A 13,233-nucleotide genomic window follows, 5' to 3' on the forward strand; every position below is an offset into this window, starting at 1 on the left:
GAGACAAACATTCTGGTTATAATGGAAGTCAAAATATCACTTAGCCTAAATTGTCAAAACTGTTGCTACCTAGAACTACATAAAACTATATCCAGGGAAAATTTGGGCAAATGATTGTGCAGTCATTCTATTTTGTCATATTGTGTTACAATGAATTGGAATCAGATGAACACACAACAGTAACAAGCTGTTAATTTAAGTTTCAAACCGTGTAAGGTTTGAAAGCATATTACTCAGCTGGGGCATGTGTTAACAAGGACACTATACATATTTGGTTGTATTGTATTTGTACCATTTACTGTACCAGTTTCATTTTATGTAGATAATTTAATATAATATTAGCCTTACAATTCATCTATATATGCATGATAAATTACTTATAACTACACCTTTAAATGGAATTCTAATATATCAGTACAGCAGCATTTAAAAAAATTAAGTTTAACTTTACTTAAAGATTCAATTTCATAAATGAATTATGTGAATTATTTATTCATAGTTGCTTGCTAATCTAGTGGCTTGATAGCATAATGAAATAAAATATTAAATGCATGCTTTCAATAGCGATATTGTAAGTCTTTTATTTAATTCCTTACTTGATGATTGTGCAGAGTAGGTTTAAGGGAGAGAAAATATGATCCTTGAGTTACATAATTATACAGAGAATCAGGGAGGCTTTGGAGAGCATATTGCATTGCATTTTATTGTGGTATGGTATCCATATAAGGAAACAATATATATTTTCAGAAGCCAGAGTCTGTGGATTTAACTAAGTAATTCAAAATCTTACAAGCTGGCTTCAATTCATATAAATGCTTTGAAAAACAAATTTGTTTTCAAGTAATGCCTTATTTTCCTCTTTTTTTTTTCAGTCATCCCATTTTCCATGCTAATTTCTCCCCACCTGTAAATATCCTCATTGACAAAACAACTTCTTCCTGTAAAGTTTTGGAGAGGCATATATCGACAACTAATACAAGGTTTAAACAAACTGTGTCTGTAACACATGATCAGAAAAAACGACACCTTATTGACTGAGTTCATCCTGTCAGGATTAGCAGACACCCTGGAGTTACAGATTATCCTATTTGTGCTCTTTTTAGTGGTTTACATATTTACAGTTCTGGGGAATTTGGGAATGATCATGCTCATCAGGATTGATTCTCGACTGCACACACCCATGTATTTCTTCCTGGCTAACTTGTCCTTTGTGGATGTTTGCTACTCATCCACTATCACCCCAAAGATGCTGGTAGATCTACTGTCTGAGAAGAAAAGCATCTCCTTTGCTGGTTGCTTCCTGCAGATGTATTTCTTTATCGCCCTGGCAACGACAGAGTGCATCCTCTTTGGCTTAATGGCTTACGACCGTTATGTGGCCATATGTAACCCCCTCCTTTACTCCTTAGCAATGCCCAGAGCAGTCTGTCTTAAAATGGCCACGGGAGCCTTTTCAGCTGGATTGCTGAACTCCATGGTTAACACAAGTTATGTGAGCAGTTTGCCATTCTGTGGCCCCAATATCATCCACCATTTCTTCTGCGATAGCCCCCCTCTTTTTAAGCTCTCTTGTTCTGACACACGCCTGAATGAAAGCATCTTTTCCACTTTTGCTGGTGTGAATATGGTCGGTTCTCTGCTGGTCATCCTCACGTCCTACTCTTACATCCTCTTCTCCATCTTCCGTATGCATTCCGGGGAGGGGAGGCACAAGGCACTCTCAACTTGTGCTTCCCACTTGACGGCTATCACTCTGTTCTTTGCAACATCCATCTATACTTATCTGAGACCCAGTTCTAGCTACGCCCTGAATCGGGACAAAGTGGCTTCTGTGTTCTACACAGTGGTGATCCCCATGTTGAATCCCCTGATCTACAGCCTCAGGAATAAGGAAGTAAAGGCGGCATTTTGGAATGTAATTACCAGGAAGAGAATCTCTTCATTTCTATGATTGTCTGGTTAATTTTTTGAAATAAGTAGAATATTTCATTATCATTCAGAAGCTAGATGAAACATATTGGTGTTCACCAGACTCATTCAAAGTAAACACGTTCTGTATATGCTGAAAGATCTATGTTTCCTTTTAGAAATCTGAAAAATTAAAATATGAACATAGGACCACGGAAACTTCACCTTATAATTAAACTCCACCCAGTCCTTAAAGATAGAGCTAATTTATAAGAAAATCTTGCTCATGGAAATTAAGGACGTAGGGGTTTACATGTTTATAGATGAAAATTATAGTATTAGATGACTAATCACCTAGAATAGTTTGGGCTATGCATTCATTTTCTCACATTTTAAGATAACTGCTTTTCACATGCCACATATTTTTTTAATGAGTCAGTGTTATCATGGATTTTCCTTTAAAAGTTTTAATATATCTCAAGGAGGGTTATGCTTGGATCAAACTTCAGGGCTATAGTTCTACTACAAGTCTGAATTTCCAAAAACTTTTTTATCATTCCATATACGTATATACACATCCATTCATTAAGGAATAAATATAAGTTTGTACAGAAATGTGAGATTGAGAATACTGCTGACTGAATAGAATGCACCAATAAGAGCACTCCTTCCATAGCTTATCCTTCTCCTCAAAGCCTTCTAATGCACTTTGTGTTTTTTTCTCTCTCCTGGACGACAACACAGAATCAGGTCCAAACACACCCAGACACTAAGAAGGTTTCAAGAAGCCCATAGCTCCAAAGGAGTTCAATATATATTCAGTGAATGAATATGATATGGATTCCTTCAAATTGCCTCATGACTTACCTTTGGTAGAATTATTTTCTCAATTTTCAATAAATATCTAAAATTTATCTATATATTAATATTAAGCATACTTCATCTACAAGTAAGCATTAAAAAGGTGCACTTACAATGTATGTTTTCAGCGATTCATATCCATGACTTAACTATTATAAAAGCAAATGCTCATATAATGTTATTTCTGGTGTGGAATTTGGAAATAGAAACAATTTGGAGATCAAATCTATTTTTTCTGATATTTAGAATATTATGAAATATTCCAACAACCAAACAAACATGCCAACAAATATAAACAAAATGCTCACTGCAATCAAAACTGCATTCTGACTGATAGAGTCCCAAGATGACAAGATCTAAACCCCCCTATGGGTTTCCAAGACTTTAAGTCTTTACAGGAGTGGAGAGCCGCTTCTGTCTCCTGTGGAACCACTGGCAGTTTTGAACTGCTCACTTTGCAGTGAGAAGCCTAAGGTATAACCCACCACGCTACCAGGGTTACACTTATTTTGACCTATCATTAGCTTTTAATTCAACTCTCCTCATCTAATGTATTGAATTTACAAGTTATACAAATACCATCAACTTCAGGAACAGTCACCACTAAATGATGTTGGCTCAATATTTATCAAAGGGCTGTGTGCCCTTGATGTATGGTTGATTCCTGCCCTGACTCATTATTCCTGTCTGTGTGGTCAGGTGCCATTGAGTCCCTTTAGACTGACTGTGATCACATCTCAAAGAGCAGAACCATCCTCTTAGGTTTTCTAGGCTGCAGATGTTTACGGAGCAAATCACTAGGTCTTTCTCTTAAGAAGCTGCTGGGGCCGTTCTAACCATCACTCTGTCCACCTGTAGCCACGTGCTTAATTGTGGCATTGCAACAGTTCATAATCATTTGTGGTAAAATAATTTTATTTTATAATTTTCTTGCCTATTGTTTAATACCTTTAATTGGAAAATCTTTTTGCCCCCTTTGCCTTTTTTATTTACCCTAAGCTCGAAGCTTTTAAAAGTGGTGCCACTCCTAATTATTATTTTGCATGTGATTTTCTTATCCTCATCTCACCTTAGCACTTGATAATATTTGCTAAACCCTCTTCTATGATATGTCTTTTGCTGCATTTGTACTGTTCTCTCTTTTTCGACTTTAACAACTTTTTCCTGACATGTGAATATTTGATGTTATTTTATTAGTAAAATATGTATAGGTGTTTATAAATGTTTCCTTAGCACATTTTTTTGAGTAATTCATATATTAAAATTCATTAAAGAAGGTTTGAAGTATTTGTCATTAGCCTTTGTCCTGCTCAATGTATTCATTCTTGATTAGAATTTGCAACTAAATTGACTGCTGAAATTTAGAAGCTCAACACATTAATACACAGTGGAAAAATTCCTTTCCTCAACACATGTAATGTTAATGTAGATTATACTAATTATCATAAATAATTTACCATATATATGCTTATGATCATATATATTGTGTATTTATGAGAGAGGAGAAAAACTTTACATTAGGGACCTATTTACATAACATGTGTACATCACAAATCTAGAAATGTAGAACATAAATGGGAAGGTATGCTTATGATTATTTTCCATTAGAGAGTTGCAAATCAAATCTACAATGAGATACCAATAATAACTTCACTCAAAAACAGCATATAAAAATATTGGAATGTTTAGAGGATGAATGAAATGCTTATACACTGCTGGTAGGAACATAAACTAATACTTCTATTATGGAAAATGATAAAGTACTTCTATTTAAAAAATTGAGAGAGATACAATATGGACCAGAAACAGGTTTATAGCCCAGAGAAACAAGAGCATGACGAAAACTAGTATATGCATAGTCATGTTCATCTCACAATTATCAATGATAGGAATATAGATAAGTCACCAAGCTGCCCATCCGCCGATGAGTGGATAAACAAATTATGGCACATATAAAAATAGAATACTACATACTATTAAAGAATAAATGTGGATTTCCTAAATCCCCCATAATATGTATGAACCTTGAGGACATTATGCCTAGTGAAATTACTAAATCACAAAAGAACAAATATTGTCCAAGACTAATATTTAAAAAACAACAAACGGTTCACACGGAGAAATATAATCTGATGATGGTCAGGCCCATGAAGGGGAGAGAGAAAATCAGTAACTAGAACAGACTTACACTAACTTGGGTGAAGGCAAAGGTCAAGTGCAACAAGGGGGAAGGAGAGCAGCACAGTATGAGCAGTGCAAGGAGACGCACAAGAGGAAATGGCTTCGATGATAAATAGTATTACACACACATTCCTCAACAACAGCATCATGTACAGTATATACATGGGAGCATAGCTAGACATACAAGCAGAACAGATGAAGGATGGTGAATGGGTGTATATCCATGCTCATATATACGTTTGACAGAGGGTATTTCTACATTCACACTTGCATGTGTTGCAAATGCATCCATGTAACAGGGGCCAAAGTATGATAAATTCTTTGCCATTAACAACACCTTGAATAGCTGAGTCACTGGACTTGCAGGCATAAGACCATAGGCTTGGGGAACATCTAGGTCAAGTGACATAATATAATCCAGAAATACAATGCTCTACATCCTACTATAGTGAGCAGCAAGTGGGGGCTTAAAAGCTGTCTAAAGCCATCTAAGCTATAGCTATGGAGCCCCTCTTACAGAGTTAAGAATAGTGAATAAAATCTAGGACTCAAGGAAACAATTAATTCAAAGGATTAATGAACTTCCTGAACCATAGCCTCCATGGGCCTGAGACCAGCAGCAGTGGATGGTTCCCAGTGGCCCTAACTGATCACTCTGACTGGAATCAAAATAGAAAATCCTGGATAGAGTGGGAGAAGACGTAGAACAAAATTCAAAATCATTCAAAGACCAGACGTACTGATCTGATAGAGCCTGGTGGAACCCCTGAGATTATGGCTCTTAGACCCTTTTCAGAATTTAAATAGAACCCAGGTTGGGTATTAACTTTCACCCAAACAAAAGACATCCTTAGAAAGGGAACAAAAGCATCCTGTGAAAAACATGCTTCTCAGGACAATAAATCATATGAGATCAAAAGGGTAGCTTTGCCTAAAACTAAAGTTCAGAAGGCATGAAGTGGCAGGAAAGAAGGAGAAAGCAAAAGCAGACACCCAGGCAGAAGGAGGAAGGATGCCGTTCTGTCAAGATCTCAAGCAATGCCCTAAAGCAAAGTGTGCATACATTCTCAAATGAGAAGCTAATTTGCTCTGCAAACTTTCACACAAAGCATAATGAAATATTCAAAACTAACTAAAGGAATAGGAAACAAGATTCATGCATCAAATGGACCTAAAGGATAAACCTGAAAAAAATCCTATTCATAAAGTGCTGTTTTAATTTACCTGGCTCAGACTGCCCTTTGTGAATATGGTCATAGCTTCAGGGATTTGTTGAGGGAAAAACGATGTTTAACATTGCTTATTGTTAACTTTTTTTTTATGGTTTATTGTTATTGTTTAACATCACATCTGCCTGAAACTGCAATACAACTGGAGGCAAACAAGAAATGGACTAAGCATACAAAAATCACAAATCTGATGACTCATAGCCCCATGGGGTTTTGAAAATTTCTGAAATGTTCCTTGAGACCTGTGAGATCCTGTGTGCATGTGTAGATCTGTGGGAAACATCTGAGAAAGCCTCAATCTTTCACATCAGGCTGATCTTCAGATTCTATACTATCATAAAATGAATATTTTTGCTAAAGTATCAAATACCACTGTATATTTGGTCAGTATTATGAATATCTTTGTATGGAGTTCTATTTATGAATCAGCAGTGGTTAAATTAGTAATATATCTAGATATTACAAAATTCCTAAATGTATTATATATTTTCCAAACTATATATAATATCTTCTTGACATCAACAAAATGACTAATTTTATTTTCTATTCAGAATTTTTCATGGTTTGCATTCTACTCATAGTAATTGATTTAAGCAGCCATCTGATACTATGACTAGAAGGCCAGCTCTGGTCTACGGCCTGTGCTTATATTACTCATGAGCTTAAAATGATTTTTGACATTTTAAAGGGTCATAAGAAACATACCAAGAAGACTGTTCAACAAATAGATTCAACATGAGTAATGATTCCCAGAGGATACGGAGAGTGGGGTGGGGTGGGGGTTCGGCGGAGGGCGTGAAAGGGGAACTGAGAGCAATAATGACTATATAACCCCACTAGAGGTGAACAGATAGCAGAATGGTAGTGAATGGATACATAAGACGGTGTAAGATACAGCAAAAATAAATAGATAAATAAATAAAATGTACTATAATAACAAGGGTTCTTGGGGGGTAGGGTGGAGGAGGGAGGGGATAAAGGGGAGCTGATATCAAAGAGTTCCAGGAGAAAGAAAACATTTTGAAACTGTTTTTTTTTAAACATAATTGCACAATTTTGCTGGATCTAATTGAACTATGGATTGTAATATCTGTAGGAGCTCCCAATACAATGCAAAAAAAATCATATGTAGCTTATAAAGTCAAAAATATTTGGTATGTGTTTCTTTACAGATAAAAAAATTGCTGACTCGCATATAAAGGATTATAAATTAAGTTGAAATTGTATTTTAAATATGAAGTATTAAGTATATGTGCACCAAAATTGTAAATTAAAATACACAGATGCATTATTGTGGTAACTGGATGATTTTATGTCAACTACACACTTCTGGCTAGGGGTGTAGTCAAACCTGTCATCAAATGATAGCTTGATGAAACCTCCTCGAGGGGTTGGTGTTTTGAATAAGAGTGAAGGACTCTGGGAACTGATCTCTGCCTCTTTGTCTTCCTGCTCACTGGAACTCTGCTTGCCTCAAAGTGTGGCTCCATGTGGCCCTGGGAGCTGTTGGCACTCTGACCTTGGATCTGCTCAACTCTGCACCCCGAGGCCTGTGATCTTCCTACTTCCCTGTTCAGCATTCTGCATTACTGGCATGTGGCTATGTGAATCTGACAAGGGATTTATGGACTAGCATGATGTTTATGGACTTTAGTTGGACTGGGCTAGGGTGCCTTCATGATGTATAATTACTTCTTGATATAAAGCTCTTTCTTATAATATATGAATGTCCCTGGATTTGTTTCTCTAAACAACATACCCTAACACAATTAACTTAAAAAAAGAAAAGGAAATTTTGAGCTGCAAATTGCCTGAGCATTGAAGGTATGTCCTAACACACACACATACACACACACACACACACACACACACACTTTTCAACAAAGGATAAAATTATTTAAGAAAATGTATAAACAATAATTAGTTGGTGCATCAGCTAACAAAAACCGAACATAAAACTTCATAATATATGAAATGCAAAATTTACAGAATTAGTACAGAAAAAGGATTAATAAACAGTAACAGTAAACAGTAACAAACAGAGCCAAAGTTAAAAGCAAACAAGAAAGTCACTGGCAATGAAATTTACTGGAGTGTGTAGGCAAGTCAATGTGTGTGGAGGGAGGGTGGAGAGGGCAGTGAGGAGTGAGGAAGGATATGATTTCCAATATTCTCACAAAATGATATCTAAACATTCTTTTATACCCGAAATTGTAACACGCATTTATAAACAATAAAATTTCAATTCAATTTGAAGAAATAGAGTTCCAACCGTAGGAAAATAACATTTACAGGAAACTGCTGTAAAGGGGTCCATATTTCTTTGTTTGATTAATCTGTCACAAAGTCAAAAAGTATTTAATACTTTGGCTGATGACAAAGTTCATCTCAAACATGAGGGGCTATATTTTGAATTTATAAGACAATAATATTATTAGTGATTACACATGTGTTCAAAGAAGTAAATGAAAAATGGTTAGAAATTTAGAGTTATAAGTTAAAATGCCTTATTAAGAAAAAATTTGAATTTGTTTGTCTGGATTAACTAGTGAAACAAAATCATTGACACTCATCTGTGTATAAGAAAAAAGTTTATATAAATGAGCAGCTGTATATTGAGAACATATCTCAGTCCAGTCCAGATCAAGTCCGTAAGTCTGATATTAGCCTATATGTCTGATGCTAACCCAGAATTTCCTCTTAAGACTCACGCGGTATGCAATGATACCAAATGCAGGAAGATCACAGACCAGTGGGTCGAAGGTCTTATGGATCCAGTGGCAGTGGACACATCTTAACACTGGTGTGGGTCTCCACTTGTCTCCTCCAGCTCTCTGAGTGTCTCAATAGCAGGAAAGGGAAGGCAGAGAGTGGGTCTGACCTCCAATGAGCTATTTTTCTCTGTCGCACCTACAAATGAGGTATCAAGCTGTGACCTGATTGACAGGTGAGACTCTACCCCTTCACTGAAGTTGACAGGAGATTATGTAACCACCACATGAATGAAATTATATATGTGTTTTAAAAGAACCAAACAGAAATTCTTCAGTTAAAAATTCACTACTGTAGTGTTAACTTTAATAGAGAGATGCATAACAAATTTAAAATGGTACAAGACAGCATCAACAAATCATGAAGTTAAGCCAGCTGTGAATACTGAAATCTGAGGAACAAGAAAAAATAAAACAACAAATTTAAAAGACTCAGAAACAGCACAATTTTAAGCTAACAAAATATGCACACTAGTGGTCTCACCAAGAGAAAGGGGAAAGAAAAATATTTGAAATTAATAACCAAATACTTGCCAATTTGTTGAAAAACAATTTATGCATCAAAGAAACACAAGGTTTTAGGGACGCATGATCAATACTCAAAAATTAATTTCATTTCTTCTAGATTATCACAATGAAGTTTCAAAAAGTATAAATCACTTAAGAGTACATTTTCAAAGGAACATGCAAAACCCGTATACTGAAAAATAAAACAAATTGCTGAACAAATTAGATAAAATCTAAATAAGGATAAGAAAATCATGCTGTTTCTTAAGTCTTAATATTTTTAAGGTAAAACTATTCCTCAAGTACTCTATGGATTAAACACATTTTGTATCACCAGCCAAATTTTATACAGATTGACAAGCTGGTTCTGAAATTTATACACAGGGGAACCAAAAACTTCTTAACTCTCTGCCGTCGAGTCAATTCCAACTCATAGTGAATCTATAGGACAGGGTACGACCGATCCCTTTAGTTTGCAAAACTGAAGATCTTTACAGGAATTGAATACCTTGTCTTTCTCTTGTGGAGTGGCTGGCAGCTTTAAATTGCTGACCTTGCGGTTAACAACTCAATGCATAACCACTATACCACCGGGCTAAAGTAGCCTTTCTAATTTTGAAAAAAAGCAAAGAGGAGTAGAACATATACTTCCCAGGTTCAAAAGTCAATGCTAAAGTTATGTTACTCAACACATTGTGTTGCTGGCATCAGGACTGCCATACAGATCAATGGTTCAAATTGAGTGTTCAAAATTAAAACCCCATATGTACAGTCAATTGATTGTCAATGTCAAGACAATGTTATCTGGGAAAATTTAGGATGGCTATATAAATAGTTTGAACTAATTTTCATAAATGATTTACGCTTTCTCTCAATTAATATCTATCTACATAAGTGTGGAATCATGGGTATTTGTTCAATGCTTGTATTATAATCCAATACTACTGCTATTATTTTATTGTTCAAATTGTCTCTCTGTAAGTATTGGGGGCTCTTTGTTTCCTGTCCATTGATTTATTTGGGGATGGTGGAGGGCACTTTGTTAGTCTTAGTGGATTTTTTTGAATGCCTCTCCTCAACAAAACTGCTCTGTACAGGAACATACTAGAAGGTTCTGAATAGGATTGGGGGAAATGTGGACAGAATTCAAAATCTTAAGAGATCAGGCCTATTGGTCAGACAGAGACCAGAAGAACCACCAGGCCTGTGACTCTTACCCTTCATTTCTGCAAGTGAATTCACTCCTGCATAAGAAATTTCAGCCATCTAAGATTAAAAGGGCAGTAATTACCTAAGGACAATGTTCAGAAGTTAAAAAAGAAGGAGCAGAAGTAGAAGATACAGGGAGAAAGTGGGATACGTGATGACAATTAAGGGGATTGCAATGGATGAGTTGAATCAGAATGTGTATGAATTGCTAAATGTAAAACTATGATCTGCTCTATAAACCTTCACTTAAATTGAAATAAAAAGTTTCTAAAAAGTGCTCCAAATTCATATTTCCTGTCCAGATTCATATTTTATTTTACTTCCCTTTTCAGTTCCGGCATACAATTCTCATATACCCACTTCACACACACACACACACACACACACACACACACACACACACATACACACACACACGTTTCAATTTCAACAACAAATATCTAGATACACTCACACATCTGCCTGTATGTGAATTTCTTGGTGTTGTTAGGTGCCAACAAGTTGGCTCTGACTCATAGAAATTGCATGTGCAACAGAACACAACACTGCCCAGTCCTGTGCCATCCTGACCACAGTGCTTATGTTTGCACTCACCCTGTTCCTTTCACTGGTTAGAAAGGAAACCTGGGAACTCGTGCTATTACTACAACTACCATAACAGTATTTTTCATAGTAATCAAAAGAGCGAAAACAGGTCAGTTGTTCACCGGTTAAATCCATAAGTATGAGTTATCAATGAAAAAATATTTTTAAACAAAAAGAAGGAATTAAGTACCGATAAATGCTTCCAAATGGATGAAACAAACAAACAAACTCACTTCCATCTGGTTGATACTCACAATGACCTAAAGGGCAGGGTGGTAGCCACTGTGAGTTTCAGAGACCAACTCTTTAAGAGAGTAGAAATCCTGTCTTTTTCCTAAGGAGGGGCTGGTGATTTCCAACTGCTGACCTTGTGGATTGCAGGCCAATGTTTAGCTACTATGCCACCACCTACAAAAACAGTCAATGGTGAGTGAAAGAAGCCAGTCCTCCAAGCACACACACGTATTCACAAATATATTTGTGATTCAATTTTACGTCCAGAAGAAGCTAGTTGAGGAGGAGACTAGGACTGAGGAGGGGAGAGGTAGAAATAATGAAGTGTGATTGAAAATGGGTTTGAAATTCCTTTTTAGGATGATTAAATTAGTTATAAATTAGATCACAGTGATGATTTCACAACTCTGTTTTAAGGATACATTGTAAGATAGGTGATTTTTACCTCAAAATGTTGCTAAATACAATCAATGCTCATGGAAGCAGCCGTCAGGAAATCAAAGGACACATTATATGTGTAACGCAATTATAAGGGATAAGAAATTCAAACTATTTAAACTTTTATATAAAAATAAATGTCCATGCTAAATGTTATTTGCCATTTAAATTAGATACATTTTAGCAATGCTACAATACAGTTCCATAGATGCTGAGCAGCTTTTTAAAATAATTTAACAAGTTTATTTGTAATACAAAGTATCCGAACTAAAGTATTTGATGGATTCAGATAAAGGCATTTATCTGATATCATTATATTTCTATATCATCTATATTTCTATCTATATTTATAATCATTTATTTCTTTTACTTTTTAAGCCAGTATCATACTGAACAGTGGGAAACCTAGAGGTACATACACTAACATGCTATAGTGGGAAACCTAGAGGTACATACACTAACTACTATGCATTAGATGAGTCACTTACTTTACTATGCATTAGCTTTTTCTAACATCCCCATTCAAGTTCACAGCATCCTGCATGTCTCTGTGAATAGACTATCGGCTTCTGAAGCAAAGCACTTTATGTTGATCTCTGATTTATACTATGGAGAGCTGAGCAATGTGGTTGATCAGTACATAGAGTAATGCAGGTCCTGGAGATGGTTCTTTAGATAACAGCTTTGTTGTCTTTAGACAGTAATATATAATTTTATGGAAGTATTTTTCCTGCCGTTTATATTTAAGAATAAATTGTGGACATCTCTTCAGAGAAATATTTATGGACATACTGGATTATTTTAAATAGTTTGTTGCTATATGAGGGGTATCCGCCAAAACTCGATACTCATTTGTGTTTTCTTTTATGTGAGGGGGATGGATAGTGCATTTGGAGTTTGTTCCACCATGTCAGACTCTTAATCAAGCTTTCTATTTAGAGGTTCTGAAAAGATTGTGTAACAGTGTATGACAAAAAAGGCCTGATTTTTGCCAGAAGGGAGACTGGTTTTGCCAACAAGACACCATTACAATGCACCTGCTCATGCAGCCATCTCAGTGCACCAGTTCTTGCCAAAAACCAGCATGCCTTTCTTGTCCATGCACCCGACTCACCAGACCTTGCTCTGTGTGACTCATTTATGTTTCTACGAATGAAGAGGGACATGAAAGGACAGCATAGACATGAAAGGACATTTGACAATGTAACAGAGGTAAGAAAAAAATGAGGGAGGTGCTGTCAGCCATCCAACCAAATGAGTTTGAAAAATGTTTCCAAGAATAAAATTGCAGATTTGACAAATATATTGTA

General features: G+C 35.9%; 1 protein-coding gene across 1 annotated transcript; it reads left to right on the forward strand.

The window, feature by feature from the left end:
* The first annotated feature begins 1,006 nt into the window (after window positions 1-1,006).
* Window positions 1,007-1,951, forward strand: LOC101659632 (olfactory receptor 5F1). Its single transcript, XM_004708387.1, has one exon. It carries the CDS (start codon window positions 1,007-1,009, stop codon window positions 1,949-1,951), a length of 945 nt encoding a protein of 314 aa, XP_004708444.1.
* Window positions 1,952-13,233: the final 11,282 nt, after the last annotated feature.

This window comes from Echinops telfairi, unplaced genomic scaffold, assembly GCF_000313985.2.
Source record: "Echinops telfairi isolate 266 unplaced genomic scaffold, ASM31398v2 ScPeMD7_60;HRSCAF=208, whole genome shotgun sequence".
Classification (NCBI taxonomy): domain Eukaryota; kingdom Metazoa; phylum Chordata; class Mammalia; order Afrosoricida; family Tenrecidae; genus Echinops; species Echinops telfairi.